The sequence below is a fragment of the Podarcis erhardii genome, assembly GCF_964252035.2.
Source record: "Podarcis erhardii genome assembly, chromosome: 11".
In the NCBI taxonomy this organism is placed as follows: Eukaryota; Metazoa; Chordata; class Lepidosauria; order Squamata; family Lacertidae; genus Podarcis; species Podarcis erhardii.
Window position 1 is genome coordinate 30147895 of NC_138501.1, and position 24089 is coordinate 30171983.

General features: G+C 40.6%; 1 protein-coding gene across 1 annotated transcript in view; it reads left to right on the forward strand.

Moving 5' to 3' along the window:
• MCCC2 (methylcrotonyl-CoA carboxylase subunit 2) overlaps positions 1-17391 on the forward strand; it is a 31187-nt gene extending 13796 nt beyond the window's left edge. The window contains exons 8-17 of the mRNA XM_081881203.1: positions 1805-1869; positions 2162-2261; positions 4193-4288; positions 4634-4706; positions 5198-5274; positions 7377-7443; positions 7940-8096; positions 8647-8761; positions 8943-9028; positions 17157-17391. Of these exons, the coding sequence (XP_081737329.1) occupies positions 1805-1869; positions 2162-2261; positions 4193-4288; positions 4634-4706; positions 5198-5274; positions 7377-7443; positions 7940-8096; positions 8647-8761; positions 8943-9028; positions 17157-17274 (954 nt within the window). The 3' untranslated portion in view covers positions 17275-17391. The remainder of the gene's footprint in view (positions 1-1804; positions 1870-2161; positions 2262-4192; positions 4289-4633; positions 4707-5197; positions 5275-7376; positions 7444-7939; positions 8097-8646; positions 8762-8942; positions 9029-17156) is intronic.
• The last annotated feature ends 6698 nt before the right edge of the window (positions 17392-24089 follow it).

Below are 24089 nucleotides of genomic sequence, written 5' to 3' on the forward strand. Positions count from 1 at the left end.
TTAGAAATTTGAAAATTTGTAGTTGTTGAAATATATTTCAATAAAAAGTGGCAGCCACTACCTAGATTTCTTTCACATACCAAGATGATGCGGTGTCAAAGCTGAAACATGCACATTTCATTGCTTAGCTTGCAGGGATAATGGCTTCAGCGTGGGAAGTGTTTTCCTGGGTCAGGAATAGTGTTCTGGTACAAAAGTAATCAGCAGAAGCAGACACAGAAAATCAATAGGAATTGTTGGATGACGAAACTCTGCCATTTAGCCCTAATTAATTTGTTACTTAATTTCCTGCTTGAATTTTCAGCACTAATTATATCACTTTAGAAAAATGGAACAGACTCAGAGCTTATTGATTAGTTTTAAGTGTAAAATCTTTTTTTTTAAACAAATGGTTTTTTAAAAAAATAGGTGGCTTTGAGGCTGCTAAGTTGAATGGAAATGGAGATTTGAGGCAGGCAGGCTCTGCTTAGCATCAGATAATATTAAAATTACGTTTTGGGGAAATGATTCTATATTTGTCTTCAAGGATTGGCCACTCCTAGCTGCAGCACAAATTCCTTACTCTTAGGCTGGATCCAGCACAAAATCCCTCACTCTTACATTTAAATTTATTCATGCCCCATGACCCACTCCTTCAGCTACACCTCCCACAGTCATTAAAAAAGTCTCCAGCTCCCTTAAACAACTGTGCAATTTCTCCTTGCTTTCCCTTATGCTTGGAGCTCTCTCCCATGCAACACTGCCTCTCCCCCATTTTCTGTGTCTTCTTTGGCACACTCTTTCAGTCTTCTCTCCTGATGTTCATGTTGTTTAGTCGTGTCCGACTCTTCGTGTCCCCATGGACCAGAGCTCGCCAGGCACTCCTGTCTTCCACTGCCTCCCGCAGTTTGGTCAAATTCATGCTCGTAGCTTCGAGAACACTGCCCAACCATCTCGTCCTCTGTCGTCCCCTTCTCCTTGTGCCCTCAATTTTTCCCAACATCAGGGTCTTTTCCAGGGAGTCTTCTCTTCTCATGATGTGGCCAAAGTATTGGAGCCTCAGCTTCAGGATCTGTCCTTCCAGTGAGCACTCAGGGCTGATTTCCTTAAGAATGGATAGGTTTGATCAGCCTTCTTTATGGTCCAGCTCTCACTTCCATACATCACTACTGGGAAAACCATAGCTTTAACTATATCGACCTTTGTCTCCTGATATGATCACCCTTAAATCTGTTCCAGAACTGAACACATGTTCTTCCAATTTTACTGTTTAACTTTGGATAAGATCCTGGAAGTCTTTATAAAGTGACATACATATTAATAGTGCTTCTTAAATAATCATAATAATGATTTTATGTTACTTGGTTATATTTTTATGGCATTTAATACTCTACTCAATCAGCTATGTCCACTGGGCATAGTCCAAAGTGCTCCATCCCGTCTTCCCTTTCCAGCTTGAGTTCCCTCTCTTTTCTTTCCAGCATTAGCATTATGTAGCAGTACGTCTGAACCAAGGTTAACACAAACCAACTGTGTAGGCCAGTGTTTATTACTAGGTTCAAACCTTGGTTTATATGGGCCAAAGTAGTGAACTTAAGAGATTCTTGGATGAGAGTTGGGGGAAGTAACAGGTAGGGTCCAAAGCCTGAAAATTTGAAATATTATTGTAGTTAACTTTAAAAAAAACCACATAATTGCATTGCTGCTTATCTTTGGAAGCTATTCTGGAAGCCTTTTCAGCTATGGGCTAAAATTGCTTTAAATACATAAATATCATCCCTAGTTCTATGAACTTCTGTTCTGAGACTTCGTTTTTGTACTTTAGGTTAAAGCAGCAACAGGGGAGGAGGTATCAGCAGAGGATCTTGGTGGTGCTGATCTTCACTGCAGGTAAAACAAAACACTCTCCTCCACCTTCAGTACATTTTAATGGAACGTGCCATAAATTATGTTGCTTTGAACTGTTGTTGCATTCACCTTGCTTAAAATAATGGTGGGCTCTTCTGCTATCAATGGATATTACCGCTAAATGCTTGCCCTTTATTTCTCAAGTTCCCTTTGTGTTTGGGTTCTATGGCATGTCATTCCCTGCCCCGCTCCCAAAAATATTTCACCATTGAATAGTAAATAAAAATATATTGCTTAATAACATGCCATGGTCTTGTATTTTAAATCTGTGCAGAAAATCTGGTGTAACTGATCACTATGCTTTGGATGATAACCATGCACTCCATTTAGCAAGGAAAGTGGTGAGAAGTTTGAATTACCAGAAGAAAGTAGATGTGAGTATGTTTTGTTCAGTTTCCTTGGAAGCGATGTATGAAATAGAATACTTAGAATGTGGCTTTGGTAGCAGTGCTGTGCATTTAAAGTTTCCGTTTGCACTGTGGTCTACTGCAAACATAAGACAGCTGGTTTCTTAATCATGGTTAGATTGAGAGTGGACCGCAAGCTCATGTGTCCCCTCCCTTCTCCCATTTGGATTCTACCCATCCTCCCTTGTTAACACTATCCCTGGAGCAGTGTGTTATCAGTTCGGTCACTAGCCAGGTTTACGCTAGGCCAGATTTTGACATAAGGGGTGGTATTCAATGAAGTGATACTTAGTAGAGCTATTGAAATTAATGCACATGAAAAAGTGAAGTCCATTAATTTTAATAGGTCTACTCCGAGTGAACTTCAGCCATGGCTTTTATGTAGGTACAGATATATCATTCAATGCACCAAGGTTAATGCAGAGTTCATATGGGGGGAGGGGGTGGGGGATGAAGTAAGCAGGTCTGTCCTTGTCTGATGATGTATTAAACTTAGTTCAGAAAGTGAAGAGTTATGCCTGCGCTGGCCCTGACTAGATACCTTTTCAGACCTACAATTTAACTTGTAGTAGGACTTAGGATAGCATACACCATCCATCCTATCCTCCTGTCCCTCACAAATTCATCTAACCTTCCTATTCCAGGGTTATGTGTGATTGTTGTGAAACCACGGGTGTTCCTGAACTTGGTTTGCGGTGCTCAGTGTGAGTTTAGGAGCATGGTAGTATCACCTACTTGAGCAGGGCTGAAGCTGTAAACACCTGCAAGAAAAGGCCTCCTTTGGTCTCAGGGAGAGAGAATTGGGAGGAGAGCTCTGCTGTGCCCTCCCCCGTCTGTCCTCCTCCTCCTCCAGGGGTGACCCCTTGGGCTTTAAGGCTAATTTCTGCAAAGGCCAGCTGCTAAGTCTCAGCACAGTCCAGTGTGCCTCTTTTGCCCCCTAGCAGCTCAGACTGAGGAGAGCCAGTGTGGTGTAGTGGTTAAGAGCGGTTGACTTGTAATCTGGTGAACCGGGTTCGCGTCTCCACTCCTCCACATGCAGCTGCTGGGTGACCTTGAGCCAGTCACACTTCTTTGAAGTCTCTCAGCCCCACTCACCTCACAGAGTGTTTGTTGTGGGGGAGGAAGGGACAGGAGAATGTTAGCGGCTTTGAGACTCCTTGGGGTAGTGATAAAGCGGGATATCAAATCCAAACTCCTCCTCCCCCTCCTCCTCCTCCTCCTCCTCCTCTTCTTCTTCTTCTTCTTCTTCTTCATCTTCATCTTCATCTTCATCTTCATCTTCATCTTCTTCTCCTTCACAGCAAGACTTGTACAAAAATAGGGTGCCAGGTACTATATATGATACCCCATTCCCAGTCCCTTAACCAGGGTTCAAATTTCTTTCTATATTTTATTTAATTTGATTTCTTACCCACCTTTTCCTATATCCAATGTCTTTTTAAAATGTATTGGGGAAGGGGGATTATTGGGGTTTTTTTGTTTTCATTTTTTATTATGTATTTTATGTTTTTATACTGTGATTTTATGTTGTAACCACCCTTAGACCTGCGGGTGTAGGGTGGTATACTAATTTAATAAATAATAGGGTCCCAAGGTGAGTTACAATGATAAAATATATAATTACAAAACAAATAAACAAATTTTATGTCAGAATTGAGCAATAAAGCTGTTTTGGAAATGTGTAAATTACTGCTGGAATTTAGGAAGAGCTGCGAGGAGGAGAGAAAAGTTCTAAGAATGCTGGATAAGTTTAACTGTCATGCTGAATGAATTGTTACTCAGATGCAAACACTTGAGCCTGAGTTGGTTATAGAGAGAGACTCTGGAAGCCTGTAGGAAAATATTGATGAATGTTTTGATTAATTTGTGTGTGTGTTTTGTAATTTAAATTATTGCAGGTGACAATAGAACCATCGGAAGAACCTTTGTTTCCTGCTGATGAACTTTATGGAATAGTTGGAGAGCAGCTTAAAAGAAATTTTGATGTTAGAGAGGTATAAATACAAAATATTGCTGCCATGATTGTCTATTTTGTATTGTTTTAAATGTATCTGCTGCTTAATTATTTTTTGTTTGCTATTTTTATTGTACATCACCTCGAGGCAATTGTGAAGAAGGTGACTGATGACAGTGATGATAACAACTACTTTCTATAATAATTGGGCTTTCAATTTCAGACACATTCAGCCTAGTGTGTTCCTTCAGCTGGTAGTAATGAAGCCCAGTTACTTGGAATTTAATATCAATCTAATACAAAAGAGAATGTGATCTTAAAAATATTATCTGTTGTAACGAAGAATGAACTAATAATGTGTGTCTTGTTTGTTTTTCTACTTAAGGTCATTGCTAGACTTGTGGATGGAAGTAAATTCGATGAATTTAAAGCCTTATACGGGGATACCTTAATCACAGGTATTATTTTTAAGTGATTAGAAATCAAATTTCCTGCTACACATTTCAGAAAGTAGTTTATTTGTTTGCTATGGACTTGGACGCTTCTTATGATATCAGAACCAAATTTGCATAATGGTTCCTGAAATCAGGGAGCAGATGCCATTTTGAATCAAGATGGTGAACTGAACCTTTCAAAACTGCACCTATTTCCCCCACATTTCAAAACTGAACTGATTTTTTGTTTTTTATTTACAATTCCTGAGGGACGCCAGGTATGAAGCTGCTACTATTTAATATGTTGGAACATGGGTATGTTTGCCTTTTAAAAATACTTCGTAAGAGCTTGCGGAAAATTAACAATTCATATAATTTATATGGAAGAATTGTGGCTGCAGGCCTAAAACTCTTATTCTTAGAATACTGATTTCTTTCAAAAGGTGTTTAAATGTTTTATGCTTTCATTGTGAGATACATGTGCAATTTTCTCTTATTCTCATTTCCCCCTCTAGGATTTGCTCGGATATTTGGTTATCCGGTAGGAATAATTGGAAACAATGGTGTCCTTTTTTCAGAATCTGCAAAGAAGGCAAGTATAACATACGTTATTGAAGCTCTGCCTTCCAGATTTTCATTATTGCTGAGAACAAAGCAAACACCATAGACTACATTCATAGCGGGTAATTAATTACATTTTTGGTGGTTACTTATGACTATAAGAAGCATAACCAAGTCGAAAAAATAAAATAATTTCATGTTTACATTTTAAGGCAGGGATGGGGAACCTGTAGCCTTCCAGATGTTGCTGGATTAGAACTCCAATTATCCTGTTTTATGTTGGCTGGGGAATTGTAGTCCGGGACATCTTCATGGCCACAGGCTACCCAACCCTGTTTTAAGGAAATATAATTACTCTTGCTGGTTTTAGATGTAAATATGCCCAACAGGAAGAGACACTTACAAGGCATTCTGTCATAGTTTTATTGTCTAATAGTGTGTGTACAGTGGTACCTCGGGTTACATACGCTTCAGGTTACAGACTCCGCTAACCCAGAAATAGTGCTTCAGATTAAGAACTTTGCTTCAGGATAAGAACAGAAATTGGGTTCCGGCGGCATGGCAGCAGCAGGAGGCCCCATGAGCTAAAGTGGTGCTTCAGGTTAAGAACAGTTTCAGGTTAAGAACGGACATCCGGAACGAATTAAGTACTTAACCTGAGTTACCACTGTATGTAATAATACTGACTTACATTTCAGTGTTGTTGTAAGGGTTACAACTAGATAGTGCACGTGAAACACTTTGGACATTTGTACAGATGCTAAGTATTATTATTAACAAAGTTACGGAAGCTTTTTCTCAAGACCTGCCACGCTGCAATAATTTTTTAGTCTAACCTGCTATTTTGTCACTCTTAATGGCAGTGATCTAACGTACTATTTCTAGCATTCAGTTCCATAGCAAACTTGTTTCCTCAGTTATTACCACCTACCATTTATCACATCCTTATGTGTTGAAACTTGCTTCAAATCTGTTTTAGCAGTTATTGGGGAATGAGTAACTTCTTCATGAATCAGCTGTTTACAAAGATAAGTAACACTAATTGGGAAAAGTTGTTTTATTCTGAAGCAATTTGAGAGTATTACTACAGTTAAAAAAATAACAGACAAGCTGATGCTCAGGTATAGGGTCATTTCCAACAGAGGGAATTGGGAAAGTGCAATTATGTGTTTGAATGTTTGTTTGTTTTAATTAGATAAGCATTATATATCATGTAAAAGATTGTGATCTTGTTATATACATACTGTCGGGGAACTGCCATCAGGGCCAGAGGGAGAGAGCGGGCTCCAGAGGGATTCCAGAGAGCGTCCCTGGATGGGGAGAGGCAGCCCATCTTCTGGGGAAGGGAATCAGCGTAGCACCAGTGGAGAAGGGGGGCAGATGGGGGAATCGGCGAGGCGGTCCCATGACACCTCGCCAGGGACCAGCGGGGAGAGTAAGGGTCCTCCGCTGCCCACACCCTCCTTGCGCAGAAGGCTTCCACGCAGGGAGAGTAGGCAGAGACTAGGCGTCAAAGAGCTTCTTTGCTGGAAGAAGTTCAAGAAACGCCCACTGACGGATTCTGCCAGCGATTGAGACAGCCACAGGCGAGTGGCTGTCTGGACAGAAAAGGTTCACTCAGGCAACCCAGCCAGGTGTGGCGCTGGTTTATGCACGAGCAACCCCTAGAACCATTACACATACATACATACATACACATATATATTTATAGCAACTTGATAAAACATTGTCATGGAGGCACCTATTGGTTTTAACAATACAGTGGTGCCCCGCAAGATGAATGCCTCGCAAGACGAAAAACTTGCTAGACGAAAGAGTTTTCCATCTTTTGAGGTGCTTCGCAAGACGAATTTCCCTATGGGCTTGCTTGAGTTTTTTCCCCTCCCCCCCCCTTTTTCTAAGCTGCTAAGCCGCTAATAGCCGCTAATAGCGCTAATAGCACTAATCCGCTAAGCCACTAATAGGGGTGCTTCACAAGACGAAAAAACCGCTAGACGAAGAGACTCGCGGAACGGATTAATTTCGTCTTGCGAGGCACCACTGTAGATGGGATTGAATATAAGCTGTTCAACAATTAATTGCCAGTAGGTCCCTTTACCTTTTAGATAAACTATTTTTTTACTGTCTTTACAGGGCACCCATTTTATTCAGCTTTGTTGTCAGAGAAATATTCCCATTGTATTTCTGCAAAACATCACAGGTCTGTGACTCATTATGATTTATGTAGCTGAATTTCAGGGGAAATAAATTATTTGGAGCTGCAGATTCATTGCATAGCCCCCAGGCAACTAAATACGTAGTAGTAATAAATATATTCCTATCCATTATTTATAACCTTTATTTGTGGGTTTTTTTTGAGAGCTATAGAGCTGACATTAAGTAAAGTGTTATTAAAGTGTCTTAAAATCTAAGCAGTATATAATGACTGAAATTAAGAACAAGAAACCCTGTCCTGAAGGTGTACAATCAGCAATGACTGTTATCTTAAAGTAAGAATAGATTAATACCTTTATGAAAACCAACTTCGTAAAGGAGAGAGGAAGCTATTTATGTCATGTTTTACTTTAGGTGGGCCCAGTAAAGGTGTTACATTACTGTTGCTTTTGGATTCTCTCCCCACCCCCTCTGCAATGTACAAGTAAGATTACTTTGCAAAATTGGTTGACATTGGTCTTGCTGCTCTTATAATTCACTAGGTTTCATGGTTGGTAAGGATTATGAAGCTGGTGGAATAGCAAAAGATGGAGCCAAGATGGTAACTGCTGTAGCATGTGCCAATGTGCCTAAAATAACAGTACTAATTGGAGGTTCCTATGGAGCTGGAAATTATGGGATGTGTGGAAGAGCATATAGGTAAGTATGTGCTTAGAATTAGTTAACTATTAAATGCAGTTGTGGCTCAGGCAGACTATGCTACCTGTGTTTATTCACCTTACAAAGGTGAATTAGTGAATGTATACATTTGTATGTCCTACTCATTGTACTAGATCCCTTGGTCGTTACACGGTGCTCATGTCACTTTGTATGTGTAATGTTGCAGTATCCTGGATCAGAAACTAAAATACCCCTTCTTTATAGCTAGAAAAACTTGATGAAAATTTTGATGCTCACTGCAGGTATCAATAGCTTAGAGTTTATGGATAATTAAGCGGTATAACAACTCTGCTAAATGAATTAAATAAATGGCATGGTTAAGGTAAATGGTGGATCTTTGCAGCTTTCATATTATGCAAATCACAATGACAGCAAGGAAGTTTTGGCACATGATGGAGCAGGTCTTTGAAACTCTTCCTCTCCCTGTGCCCCTCAAACATAAAATAAAATTAGAATAATTCTGGAGTAGGGAATTTGGGAAAAAAGCAGGAGATTTGTGCCCTGTGTTAGTTTGTTTTATCTTTTTCAGTCCCAGATTCCTTTTTATGTGGCCAAATGCTCGGATCTCAGTTATGGGAGGGGAGCAAGCTGCAATGGTTTTGGCTACAATAGCCAAGGACCAAAAAGCAAGGGAAGGGAAGCAGGTAAGTGTTTTCTGTTATTGACGTGGGTAAGAAGACAGGTGTAAATCTGGGAATGGGGCAGGGAAAGAGATGTGAGAGTGAAGCTTTCTGGTTCTGGTTCTTGTCATGCTAAGCTATGGTCTTATAAAAGTGTAGTTCTTGCAGACTAAAATCCCACTTTCTTTCCATATCAATCCACTAGCTAACTGAAGAGGAGGAAAAAACTCTCAAAGAGCCAATCATCTGGAGGTTTGAAGAGGAAGGCAGTCCTTACTACTCTAGTGCACGGTAACATATACAGTAGATTATAGTTTAACATGCTACGGTGTTTTGCTTCCACCCTCCCACCGCCACCACAACCCATGGTGGTGGTGGCTATGATAAAGCTTAAGCTGCAAAGATGTTGGATTGTCACAAGGGTCAGATAGGTAATGCATTACTCTTCCATTAGCGGAACAGAGAATTGATTGGATTAGGCCCTTCATTATAAACTATTTATTAAACATTGTTAATGTGCAATGTGTTCAGTCCTGTGCACCCACAAAATCAGTAAATAATCAACACTCTGATTTAACAGTTGAAATAAAGGTAAAGGTAAAGGGACCCCTGACCATTAGGTCCAGTTGTGGCCGACTCTGGGGTTGCGGCGCTCATCTTGCTTTATTGGCCGAGGGAGCTGGTGTACAGCTTCCGAGTCATGTGGCCAGCATGACGAAACCGCTTCTGGCAAACCAGAGCAGCACACGGAAACGCCGTTTACCTTCCCGCCAGAGCGGTACCTATTTATCTACTTGCACTTTGATGTGCTTTCGAACTGCTAGGTTGGCAGGAGCAGGAACCGAGCAACAGGAGCTCACCCCGTTGCGGGGATTCGAACCGCTGACCTTCTGATCGGCAAGTCCTAGGCTCTGTGGTTTAACCCACAGCGCCACCCGCGTCCCTAACAGATGAAATACTGAGGTTCAAATATAATAACTCTAGTTAAGGCTATTCCACGTACCTGAGGTCACTGGCGGAGGATGTGTGCAGGGGGATCGCACCGCCCCCGGCAGCACGTCTCGGTGGAGTGCCATCACGGCTGCCTCCCCTGCCCGCGCTGGGCACCGCGCCCCCAGGATGCGCGCCAGCCCCCGCCTGCTCTGCCACTTCCTGAGGGGGATGTGAAGTCTGATAACCAAGGATGAAGCTCAGTACTCTTTATTTACTAGCTGAAACTGGCTTTTCATGATCTGCTAGAGATAAATTTACATGGATCACTTTGTTTTTTACTAGGCATGAGGGCAGCCAGCATCTCTCTTAAAATTACTAAAGCAGAGTGTATGTTTATTATGTTATTTAAAAGTTTTTATTTAGTAATAGTAGCAAGCCACATCTTTCTTGTGATAATTCAAGAAACGCATTTGAAGAATGCTAGAGCTTTTATCTTCCAAAAAGCAAATGAAACTGTTTACCACAGAGGATATATTTTACTTGCATTTGAATTACCACCTTGTAAATCTGATCAGTCAGATTTATTAAAAGGTGTTAATAAGTGTGAGTTTAAACAAAAAACTTCACTGTCTATTATTCATTGTCCTACTGCCAACACCAAACAATTGCAACAACCTGGGGCAATCTGTTTTCTTGAGAGTTGACATAGCAGGCTGTGTTGCATGTTGTCGCTAAGTCATTGTTTAGCATTATGAGAACAAACTGCAATGATCCTTGCAGGGCTTGCTTGCTCCCATCTTCCCCTCTCCTGATCCCAAATAACTGCAAAGAGGTTAAGCTCACAGCTTGCCATGTTGTCTGAACCCAGACAAACTGTGACTAATGTTAAAATACCTGGTTGCCGTAAACCAGCTTATTCAAACCACAGTCAACATTGACTGTAGTTTTGCAGGGTTCAGATGATAGGCTAAAGCGCAGTTATACTAAAGCAGTAATTTCCTATCTATTGGCCATTCCAGAGGAAGAAAAGAGCTTGCAATCCTGAGGTTCACTACAATTTGTTCTCAGAATGCTAAACCATGGTTTTAGCATTAACGTCCAAATGCATCCTGCGTTTGTGAATTACTCAGTTCTCACAGACTTATCTATATAGTAGTAGCCTATCTTGTACTCCTTGCTGTCAACTGGAAATTCATGGTCTTTGATATAGATTGGCCTTAGCAATAAATACGAATCTGGGTGATTCATCTAAGTTGCAAAAATACGTGTGGTTAAACCGCTTGAGGACCTGGCTTTGTCTAGCTGTCACAGAATTTCATATGTCTCCCCAGGCCAGAAGGGACAAATAAATACATGTATTTTCATCTTTTATTATTGGATTATACTGCAGTCAAGAAAACTTCTCATTGAACTAATTACATTAAAGAAATTATCATCAGACTGTATGTGCTTAAACCAAATCCTTAATTTGGAGGTATTTTCCCCCTCTCTGTGTTCTTGGATCTAATAACTGGAGGCCCTTTATAATTTTTATATGTGTTAAAGGCCTGGAAAATAATTGGATTTTTTAAGCATGCAGTATGTGCCTAGATGTGATACAAGAAACATCTGCCTTTCAGCGGATGATCTTGTAAGCAGTCAATTAGTTATTGGTTGTACAAAGGTTATTTTAACTTTTAAGCTTGTCTCTAATAAGAAATGTTCAGTAATTGTGATGAAAAGGCTAAAAATTAGAGGCATTCCATCATTCTTTGCTTCTAAATTTGAGATCTTCATGAGAGAACATTTCAGACATGTTTGGTCCGCCTCCACCTATGCAGTTGACCTTTTCAGTAATAAAGTATCTCTAGTGCTCTTCAGATCCATCATTAAATTGCTGCATTGCTAAAGTACTTGGAAAAATAGGATCTACTAAGAACATTTCATATGCAACCTCATTGAAAGGAATAGGACTTACATAAGGGCACAACTGTGAGTGCATAGAATTTCCTGATCGTTCGTATCCACTGATATAATTGGGCATTCTAGATTCCCTTTTCCAATTCAGCTTCTTGAACTTTGTTGAAGGTACCGCTAATGATCCCCTGCTTGTCATAAGCAGTGTTTTAGGTGGTAAAAGGTAAAGGACCCCTGGACAGTTAAGTCCAGTCAAAGGCGACTATGGGGTACGGCGCTCATCTCACTTTTCAGGCCAAGGGAGCCAGTGTTTGTCCACAGACAACTTTCCAGGTCATGTGGCCAGCATGACTAAACCGCTATTGGCGCAACGGAACACCGTGATGGAAACCATAGCACACGGAAACGCTGTTTACCTTCCTGCCGCAGCGGTACCTATTTATCTACTTGCACTGGTATGCTTTCGAACTGCTAAGTTGGCAGAAGCTGGGACAGGGCAATGGGAACTTGCCCCTTCGCACGAATTTGAACTGCTGACCTTCTGATCAGCAAGCTCAAGAGGCTCAGTGGCTTAGACCACAGCACCACCCGCATGCAATAATTTTTGTGAACACAAATTATATGTACAGTACTTTATACCCTAAGCATTGAAATATACATCCACCAAGTGGAAGTGGAAATATTTCCCCTTGACTAAATTAATCCTGGTGTTTCTAGTGGGTAAAAGTCTGTATGCTTAAATTCAAGAGGAAAAGCCATCATTGTCTCGAAAGTCTGTGCTACAGGGGTGTCAGAACTACAATGAGGCAAAAAAGGGGGAAGCTCCTCCTCTAAACTCTCTTTTTATTTTCCGATCCACCACTGACTCCTTTGATCCACCCTGGCTACTATTAGTGCCTGTGTGGCATTTTGCTGCTGCTCTGGCTTGCTATATACTTAGGAAGTACTGTTTGTTTCATAAGAACAAGATTATTTCCCTCAGAGCTGCAATATCAATATACAAATCCAGTTCTTTTTGACATCAACAAAAAGTTTTCTCATTGAATTTGTGACACAAATCAGAATGATTTCTATAAAAGACATTAAGAGAATGCTAGATTACAAAGTCAAATAAAAGGAATTTTTATTGATATTAGTATACGGCCAAGTATCTGAATCTTAGACAAATTGCCAGGATCTGTGTAAATCTCCAGTAGTGGATCCAGTGACATTTTTGGATCGAGACCCTCAGAGAGCAAGGCCAATTTGGTTTTTGTTTGACCATCTTCTGGGTTAGGACTTCTGGGTTAAGGGAGCTTTAGTCATGATTCCTGTGCCTGAGCCTCTGGATCTAGCTCCCTGCAGCTGCTTTCATAGATCCCAGTCAGTGGATTTGAATTCTGTGCATAGCACCCAACAAATGACATTTCTGCTTATTTGTTGGGGATTTTGGGGAGGCAGATTCCAGTCTCCCCATCACTTCTTCAGCGGGTTATTGGTGGTATTAACAGTGACAGTGTGCTGCATGCCTGTGTGTATATATTATTTTGCAAATCACTCTGTATGCACACTGTGATGTTTATATTTGCACTGTGATCTTTGTACTATAAAATTGGGACTAAGGAGGCAGAACAGTGCATTTTTTAAAAATGGAGGCACATTTCTTTATTAGCTCTGCATATAAATTATATCTCATTCTATGTACAGGATGTCAGTAGTCTGCTCCATAGTTGTATTTCCTCATCAAACGTGCCTGACTAGAACCTTTCACATGCAGAGGTCTTAATTACCAAGAGTCATTAGCCAGACATCTTTTTAATGAGCTAGATTAATCTGCTTTCAGGTCTCTAAAAGGAGTTTAATCAGTTTACCTTGTAACAAATGACATGAGCAGCTTTCTTCCCAAGCCTCTTTTTCTTGCAGAGGCCCTGTGATGAATTTTTTACAAGCAGAGATATGATTCATGGTCTCGCCATGGGGTTTGATGGGTTCCTCAATAATTAATGCTTTGTCCTGTTACAGAAGGCAGTTTTCACTAAACAAAGATAGGAAGCCACAGTGATTTGGAGAAAGTAATCTTTTATCTTACGGTGAAAAATCTTTCAAGTTGCCAATAAAAATTCTATTTGCCAAATCAAAATTGTGTTCTACAGATTTAAAGGATAGATATTTTTCTTGTTATAGTGCTTTTTCTTAAAGGCCAGACTTGGGCCAATAAGTCAAAACAAAATAAAAAAATTCCTTCCAGTAGCACCTTAAAGACCAACTAAGTTAGTTCTACGTATGAGCTTTCGTGTGCATGCACACTTCTTCAGATACACTGAAACAGAAGTCACCAGACCCTTCTAAATAGTGGGAAGGTGGGGAGGGGTATTACTCAGAAGGGTGGTGGGAATGGGTGATTGGCAGATAGCTGTGATGAGCCTGTTGACGACTCTTAACGACTGCAATAGGTCTTACAGGAAAAAGCAAGGGTGACTTCTGTTTCAGACTTTTCTGTTTCAGTGTATCTGAAGAAGTGTGCATGCACACGAAAGCTCATACGTAGAACTAACTTAGTTGGTCTTTAAGGTGCTACTGGAAGGAATTTTTTTATTTTGTTTTGACTATGGCAGACCAACACGGCTACCTATCTGTAATTGGGCCAATAAGGTTTTCTGAAGAAGTGTACATGCACACGAAAGCTCATACCAATAACAAACTTAGTTGGTCTCTAAGGTGCTACTGGAAGGAATTTTTTCATTTTGTTTCGACAACAGCAGACCAACACGGCTACCTACCTGTAACTAAGATTTTCTTAGAATATGGTCAGTGTTTTCATTTAATTTTGATACCTTGTCTAGAATATCAAAATGTGTTTTTTTTAATCCTGAAAGAGGAATTCATCTTTGGCTTCTATAGCCCCAAGAGGCTGTAGTGAGGTTAAAGCCAGAAGGATAAAGTATAATTGAAAATTCAAATGAAAAGTACAGGGCAAAGCAGGTTTTTTAAAGTCCTTAAAACTACCAGGCAGAAGTGACTATGCCAAAAGCAACCTTGAACAGTATGGTTTTTATAAGGAGTCTAGAACCATCATCAAGAAAGAGCCAGCCAAGCTTCCCAGGGCAATTCACAGTCTTGGAATCATGAATGAGATGTGTGTCATATCCACCAACTGTTCAGGTGGTGATGAAATTTGTAGCAGATCCTCTACTGAAAACCAGAGCAGAAGGATAGGATCGTGGGAGGATTGCATTTTAAGTATCCTGATCCAAAACGATTGAAGGCTTTAAAGGTCATAGCCAGCATTCTTAATTGGGCTTGGAGATGGACCAGGGACCAATTTAGATGGTACATAATTCACCAAGACAGGTTACCAATCAGTGTGTAAGGGCAACCAGATCTGCAAAAGCAATCCTGGCCTCAGACACACCTTAGACATTTAGAGCAAAGCAAAGCTGGATCCATGCACACTCCCAAACTGCAAACCTAGTTCTTAGAGTACTGTTCAACCCCATCCAAAGTGGGTATCAATTAGTCCCAACCATACAGTAGTGCCGCTAAGTAATTTTTAGACTCTGTTTTGCTAGTCTTAAGAGCCCTCATTTTAAATGCTAGTGTGTTGTTCCTTTACCTACTTCAAAGTGTCATAAGCCAGTCCTCCTGCATTTGGGGGCTCCCCTCATTCTGCCCTGGACTTCTGCTCGCAAATCCTTCCCTGATATCAACACTCCAAACAAACTTCATATTTTAAAAGTTCAGGCCACTCAAACATTAAAGAAAAGTACTATCTATCTTCTCCTTGTGTTTCTAACAGAAGTTAATTAGAGAAAGATGTGGCTAAAGGACATTTGTTTTGTTTTTTTTAAAAAAAAAAGCCAGAAGCTAAAAGATAAATGAAAAGGAGCTAATATGCAGTAGCACATTACAACAGAGAGAGCATGCTGCTTGGAAATCGCACATCTAGGAATGCTAAGTTTGAATAATCTTTTAAGGGGCTTGAAAAAGGTCAAAGAACAGCTGTTATGATTGTAAGTGTAAGCGGCGAAAGCAAACCAAGACCATCTCCAAGACCTGATGGGGTTAGGCTGCCATAAGTATGTTTTCATGTACAAATGAAGTTTGGTTTGTCCTGTTCTTTAGGAATATTAACACTCCGGAAGCGGGCTGCACGTTTTCTGCATAATTAGATTTAAAAATATAATCTTCAGACAATAAACAGTTGAAGGCTTGATTCTTCAGCCAGAGGAAAATACCCTATTCTAACCATTCAGTTCCGACTGCTTATTCGCAGATGAATGTTCTAAAGCACTTGTTTTCCAGATGGCCTGCTCTCTCTTACTTCCTGCCCTCTAAAATAATAATCAAATAAAATTACTTGAGCGATCTGTATGATCAATTTGTTTATTGACTTTGCAACTGGCTACTACCTACTGGTTTCCACACACTCGACATAAATCTAAAATTTAAATGAATGGATGTACTCAGCATTGAGATAGAGTGCTTTTGTTACCTTTTTTAGTTTTGAATCCATTGCTTTAAGGCAATTTGTTATGACTTGGATTAGTTTCCATTAGTTTCCATTCTTCAACAAAGAAGATTAATGAAATGATTGTTGGCAGGGCATTACAAAGAAATGTCTCACCACTTTCTATATCTTTGAGTTGAATACAAAAACCATATTTAGTTGACATTTAAGCCCAGTAATTAGTCATAATTTACATTTCCTCTTTAGAGAACAGATATTGTAAAAAAGTGTGTGTGTTTGTGTGTGTGTGTGTGTACATGTGTACATGCTGGAGGAGCTGAAGTGTTTCTTTGGATTGTGCTCTATATGTGTGGGATAGCTTAATACAAAACTAAATAGTTTTGTTCAAGTTCTGTTGAAATACTAATAGTAATAATAATAATAATAATAGAATTTATATACTGCCCTATTGTTTTGTGTAAACCGCTTTGAGATTCTTGTTACAAGTGTGTGTGTGTGTAAACAATCAAACAAACACTGGATTTAGAGCATAGTTGTCAGAAGGGGTGACCATGCCTGTGATTCGCAACCAATTCCTGCACGAAATTAAAAATGTAGCGACTTTTCCTTTAAAAGGTTCCCTGTATGGAAGCTCCTGGATAGTTCTGCCTGAAATTCAAAAGGCTTTATCCTCTAAAAGAGGGGCTTCTTTGCATGCAGATTTCATCCACATGTGGAAAATAAAAGTTATACCCCTTTTGGATTTCCCTCTTGCAGTCAGTGGTGGTGAAACAGCTTCAGATTTAAAAGTTCAGATTTTGGCCTGAATAACAAATCAAATTGGGAGACCACAAAGTGGATTCAAAACAGATCTGAAATGTGCTATTTCCACATACCTCAGATACAGGTGAATGTTGTGGTCACTGCACACCTTTAGCCTTTATGTTGGTAGGGTTGTTGTTGTTGTTATTCCATTGTAGTTTGAATATGGAAAAGTTGCTATAGTCTACTGCCCACATAGTGGTGTTACTTAAATGCTACTACTAGCAAAATGTAGTTAGGTACTATGCTAAAGGTTCCATTTATTGCTTATTAAACTGAAATAGATTTCTGTGTCACTTGCAGTAAAAATGTAACCCTTTATTTTTGCTTTTTATTTCTCAGTCTGTGGGATGATGGAATTATTGACCCGGCTGATACAAGACTGGTTTTGGGTCTCAGCCTGAGTGCTGCACTCAATGCGCCCACCCAGAAGACAGAGTTTGGAGTTTTCCGAATGTGATTTGGATGGTCTGGCAGTGGCACCTCTGGATTATTAATATGATTTTAATTAACAAATCGAAAAATAAAATGGACTAAAAGAATCAGTATATCAAATAAAGATTTGTTCAATACTGTAGTTGTGTTTTATTGTTATGCATATTGAAATCAGGCTTCATATGATATTGCTTTAATAATTAGACAGGTAATTGTGGCATTTTTGTAAAAAAAAAAAGGGGGGGGAACAATTTATTAAATAATTGACATTGGATCCACAAGTATCTTCCCCATAACATTCAAATTTGAATCTAAGGCATATAAGTGATTCAGAAGCTAGACAGCTCATACATCTTCATTAGTTTAATTTAAATAGCCAGGCATCACACACACCTTTATATATTTCAGTTAACTAAAATGAGCTATAATTAACAGTGAGTAATAATGAGTAGGTAAGAAAGAACAAAGCCGTATATCTTATTTTGCTGTACAGTCATTATATTTCTCTCGCAGATGTTATTTTGTCCCCATTGTTACTCTCCCCCTTTGGTGCCCCACCTGTAACGTACAGGGTGACATTCAATGATGTCTTGCCACTTGCCCAATGGAAATATGCTTGCACAATGGGAATTGCAGTTTCTTCCCCCCTCCACCAGCCCCCATGTGCCCCTCCCAAATTATTCTGGTAGGAGGAGAGAAAGAAGCCCCACCCTGTATAAATGAACACCTGCTTCCACTATGTTGGGTCTCACCCACAGCATTTAATAGCAGAAAAGACTTGACTCCAACAAAGATTAATTGCCTTTATGGGAGGAGTTTGAGATAATACACCAAAACCAACAGGAGCTGCTTGATTCTTGGCATTTTTTAACCTTGTATCTTACTCCATAGCATAGTCCATAGCAAGGCAATCTGTTCCAAGACGCAGCTGTTAGTCCAAATGTGTTCAGGCAGAATTTAAATGAAACTAGATTTACTACATTGTTATCTAATTGTAATTCTCCCCAAGTTACATACTCAAATAATTAATGTTTCTTTGGAAGGCGAAAGTGTGCCCTGTGGAAATATGCTTGCTGCACTGAGAAAGGCAAGGAATGATGCCCAGTGGATTGCCGGATGATGTGCCAATGACTTCTGGCTAAAGCTGGGTCAGAGCATTCAACTCCTGCTGACATTGGCAACACTCGCAAAATATGTGAAGGCATGAAGAAAGCCTTTGAGCCAACAATCGGGAAAACTGCACTGCTGTAAACCTTGCTGGGAGAGAGCATCACAGACCACAGCAAGCAGATGAAGTGATGGGCAGAGCACTCTCAAGAACTGTACTCCTGGGGAAACATGGTCTCTGACACAGCAATCAACAGCAGCCAGACTCTGCCTGTCTTGGAAGAGCTAGATGTCCTTCCCTTGACAAGCTGAAGAACACCATCAACTTTCAGGCATAATAATAATAATAATAATAATTTATTTATTTATGCCCCGCCCATCTGGCTGGGTTTCCCCAGCCACTGGGCGGCTTCCAACCAAATATTAAAAACAATACAGCGTCAGACATTAAAAACTTCCCTAAACAGGGCCTTCTTCAGTTGTCTTTTAAAAGTAAAATAGTTGTTTATTGCCTTGAAATCTGTTGGGAGGACATTCCACAGGGCAGGCGCCACAACTGAGAAAGCTCTCTGCCTGATTCCCTGTAGCCTCACTTATCGCAGTGAGGGAACCGCCAGAAGGCCCTTGGCGCTGGACCTCAGCAGGCATGTTGTGAAACCCCAGGAAAAGATGGAATCCCAACAAAAGTGCTGAAAACTCAATTCCTCCCTCATGATACACCTCTACAGCTTCCTCTTGCGGTGTTCAGAGCAAGGCATTGTGACCCTCTACAGGCTTGAACAACGGTGACTACCCTCACTAACAGCTACAATGACATCTCCCTGCTGTGTACTGTGGGGCAAGTGTAGTTCTCAACAGATTACAGTCAGGTTACAACAGATTACAGCAGTGACAAGAGGAGGTATGACTACTGGGAGGAGAGCCAAGAAAAGAAACGCTATGGAGCATCTGCTGCAGCATAACCAGATGGCTTGATCTGCCCCAGTTGCAGATTGGTCTCTAGAGCCACAGCAGGTGCTGTAGCTCTCCAACCAGTTAATTGTACTGACTTCACCCCAAATGGTTCAGTCTTCCATTGTCTCCTGAGATAGATGGATGGCAACAAATAGGAGGACAGGGAGGTACCAACTGCCTTGAAGGAGGCAGTGATGCCTCCTCTCCTTGCCTTGACCAATGTTAACGGAAAAATCCGAGGGCTCCCTTGGACAAAAACAAAGACACGAACCAGGATAACTTGGAGCAAAACAGCAGCCTGTAGGCTTGGCCTTTATTGAATACTGTCGCGGCAGGACTCCCACCCACAACAAGATGAAGCAAAATGGAAGTCCAGAACAAAAGAAGACCCCAACTTTTATTAGTTACTAATCGCCCAAACTACACCCCTAAGACTACATCACAACTACATCACAAAAAAGAGAGGTTGAGGGAGGAGTTGTGGAGGTAACCTGAGTATCTTGTCACCTGGCTGGTTCCTCCTCTCCCCCTCCCCATGAGTCATTTCCAGAGGACAAAAGGGAGGTGGCAGTTTCATGCCCCCAGAGGGAAGATCAGATTGTCCTTTGTTCCAGTCCATGTTGAATCCACTCCCATATGCAAGTCCTTTGTGATCTGGATGGTCTTCTGTCTGGGACCATCAAGGTTGTCATGCCAACTGGGTAGGGCTCCTGTGTATGTGCTGGTATGGTTAAGGGATTATGGCCGTCCTGTATCAAACCATCCCCCTTTGATAGTCCTTCCTTCATGGAGTAAAATAAAAGTGGACCAGTGTAAATTCGATGTATGGTTGATTTACTATGAATTTATAACAGAAACATCGCGTATGTCGTGTGTGTGTGTGTGTGTGTGTGTGTGCGTGTGTGTCGTGTTTGTACAAACTGAATGATGGGGGGGGGGGTTCCTGCAACACCAAGAAGTGTTAAACAACTATTTCTTAATGGTCAATATCCTTTTTAGAGGCAAGGTGTTTGAGGGTCTGGCGGTGTAGCTTCTTGCATGGTTGAAGGAGACCTATTATCTGGATCCATTTCATTCTGGCTTCAGGAATGGACGGTCATGGCACTGAAACAGCTTTGGTTACCCTTGGTTGATGACATTTGTTACGAGAAAGATGTGGGAGTGTGGCCCTGCTTGTTCTTGACTTCTCGGCAACTTTCAGTACAATTGGCCATAGTAACTTCTGGAAAGGCTTAGCAAGGTGGGACTTGGGGGCACAACATTTCAGTGCTTCTGCTCCTACTTCCCAGTATGGAAGTCGTTATTGAAAGGCAACTCCAGGGGAGTTGTCCTGTAGTGTTGAACAGGGTTCCATCTTGTCTCCCATGCTATTTGATATCTTTCTGAAGCGACCGGCTGCTCTCATCAGGAAATTTGGCGTGAGTATCAGCAATATGCAGATTTATTTTATTTTATTCAGAATATTTATATCTCACCTTTCGAACAGAATATCGCTCAAGGTGGCTAACAGTAAAAAGGAAAATCATCAGCCTAGAGACCAAGCTATATTAAAAATACATTGGTTCTTATGGTGAGAGGCGGTCCTTTCTATTGGGACCCTGAACCACACAAGACTTTATAGGTCAAAAGCAGCACATAGAATTGGGTCATCTTTCCTATTATAAGCACTTTCTTCTGGGCTGCAGACAATGCCTCATAGAACTATTTGCCAGATTACCGGTACTTGTCCTTTAGTTGCAGGGAGTGGGAAGACTACTTTCTGACCCCAGGCCTTTGCTGCAGAATTACATCCTTAGCTTGCCAAGGTTCCCACAGAGAGTGGTAATTAAATCCCTTCTTGAGCTGGGAATAATTCATCAATAATCTTGAGATGTAGATAATGAAAAAGGATGCATTTCTACAGACTTCATACCTTGCAAATGTTACCTCCTGGTTGTTGCTTATTATAAGATGTAGGAAATTATTAATTTTCACTGTGTTGTTGTCATAAACATATGTAGTCTTGACTCTCACGCTGGGGTTTTGTTTAGGGGTTTTTTGCAGGGAGGAGAGGGTTGTTATTGATAGTATTTTTTATATCTTTATACTATGGTTTATGTGGAAATTGTTCAATTTGGTTGTGTACTTTTTGATATTTTAATTGTTTATGACTACTTTTGTTAGTTATGTAATTATTTTCCTGTTGCATGTTGCCTTGAGCATGACTTTAGCTATGGAAAGGTGGCATACAAATAAAATTATGTATATTAGGTAACATTTGGTTTTATTCATTGAGAGTGCATTAAAATTATTAAGGAGCTAGGCCTGCTATGGTTGAGGAACAGAAGCAATTCCTCTGGGGGAGAGTACAAGGGATAGTATCATAGGGTCATAGAGTGGACCCATTAAAATTAATAGTCTTGTTAGTTGTGGCTAACTTAAATAATTTATTTCAATGCCCTACTCAAGTAGGACTTAGCTGAATACATCCCAAGTTGCATCTGCACATGAGAGTCTAAAACTCAGGGCTGTTTTTCAGTTGGAACTCACTGGAACTCAGTTCCGGCACCTCAGATGGGAGCCATTGCCATTATCAGAGAACAAGGGAGACATTCAGGCTGAGTTCTGGCACCTCTTTTTCTAGAAAAATAGCACTGCCTAAGAACATGGGCAGTTCTTGATAGAACTGGTTATTTTGTGTGAGTCATGTAAGTGAGATGTGATTTAAGTGCTTGTTTTAAAATTACTAAGCATTACACAGTTAATGAGATAAGTGAGACCTAATCTATAATAGCAATTTATTTTGAAGTCCATAGTTGAGCAGTCATTGCAGTTTCTAAATGTTACATTCACAACCAAGCCTTAAAGCAGCTTACCTACACCACCTCAACTCTATCCTGTTTTATAAATTGTATAACCAACAATCCAAAACGTTTGGAAACGTGTGTCCTTCCAAAAGTGCAGTACAACTCTCAGCAGAAGTCACGGGCCTAGCTTGGTGATAGTGGTTAAGAGTGGTGGACTCGTAACTTGGCGAACTGGGTTTGCTTCCCCGCTCCTCCACATGCAGCTGCTGGGTGACCTTGGGCCAGTCACACTTCTCTGAAGTCTCTCAGCCTCACTCACCTCACAGAGTGTTTGTTGCGGGGAAGGAAGGGAAAGGAGATTGTTAGCTGCTTTGAGACTCCTTAAGGGGAGTGAAAGGTGGGATATCAAATCCAAACTCTTCTCTTCTATTTAGATGCTTACAAAAGACAGCTTTGTTTACAAAAGCTTTCCCTGAAGTGTAACTCAGTCATTTATGGAAAAATCAATTTTACGTTTCATGAAATGTTCTTGTTGTTTTTTAAAGTTTTGTATGGATAGTTCTATTTGTTAGACTGATTTTCTTGTTCTTGGAGATTGTGCTTCTGTGTTTTACTTTGTTTTTATTCTGGACATGACTTTGATGGCTTTATGCCATGAAGCTGTTTATAAATTTGTTTAATAATAATAATAATAATAATAATAATAATAATTTTGACCATGGACTATGTAGGCTGGGGTTGGTGAGAGTTGGAGTCGAAAAAAATCTGACCACAGCCTCCCTATCCCTGACCTACACCAAAATCCATTTTAAACGACATATTATAAACATGCAGGATGCAGACTGCTCAGCACTACTAACAGTTTTCATTTGTAACAAGAGAAATGTTAGACTGAAAGCCTAGAGGCACCATGACCATTTTCCTTGGCATAATGACAGCTGCATAATGTAGACTGCAAAGTTATTCATGCTCCCTTCATCCTGTTGTGTAAATTCAGGTCTGGTTGAAATGTGGTCTGTGTGCTGTGGTTGCTGCCTCTTCTAGTTAGCTCCTGTGCTCTACTGGCATCATTTTGAGTTCTGCACCACATTCATTATTGGAATCATATGGATATTTCGCCTACCAGTGTCAGCAGACCTGACACTAGGAAAGGAGGCAGGAGCAGAACCATGAACCATATGATGTAGAACTTTGAGCCTTAGTGCCATAACATGGGAGCCATCCATGAGAGTGACAATCTACAAAGGTAACATTCAGATTACACCCAACATTAACTAGCTTTCCCAGATTCTTGAATAGCTACATAAAATGCAGAGAAAGGACCAATGATCCGAACTGGCACAAAGGAACTGCTTCCTATGTTCAGTCAACTGCCTTCTTATATGTTTTCTCCGGGGCAACATGTCTGGTGCCCTCATTATCAGCTTTTTGATGCCCGGCTAAGGCATTTCTTTTGCCCATATACTTCAGTATGATCAAGCCTCTTTTGTGGGGCTCAACTTTTGGTCTGGGGCTATCCTTTTCATAGGACTCCTGGATGAGAAATTTTGTTCACTGTGTTTTGTTTCCTTCTTGTTATCTGGTTCCTAACTGGTTGTATTAGTTTTGTGTTTTATGTTGTCGCAAGTTGCTTGGAGACTTCTTTTGTGTAAGGACAACATAATAAAAAAACACAGATATTATATGTCAACATTTTAGATGCTCCCAGGTACCTTCTGACCATGTACAGTGATACTAAGTTGGATCATACTCATGTCCATGAGGAACACGTTGCATTAGAAATAAGAATTGTTTCTGTCTCCGGAAGGAGGCCCGTCACTGCGCTTTACCCTAAGTGCACCCTTCCTCCCCCCCCCTTTTCTTTTGCGTCTTCTTGCTCTCGTCCACCCTGGAGGAAATTGAGCTAATCGCCCAACTCATCCGTCATCCACCTTGCAGTCCCCGCCTCCCCCCACCCCATACACACACACACATCAGCACCCGCGCCAGGACT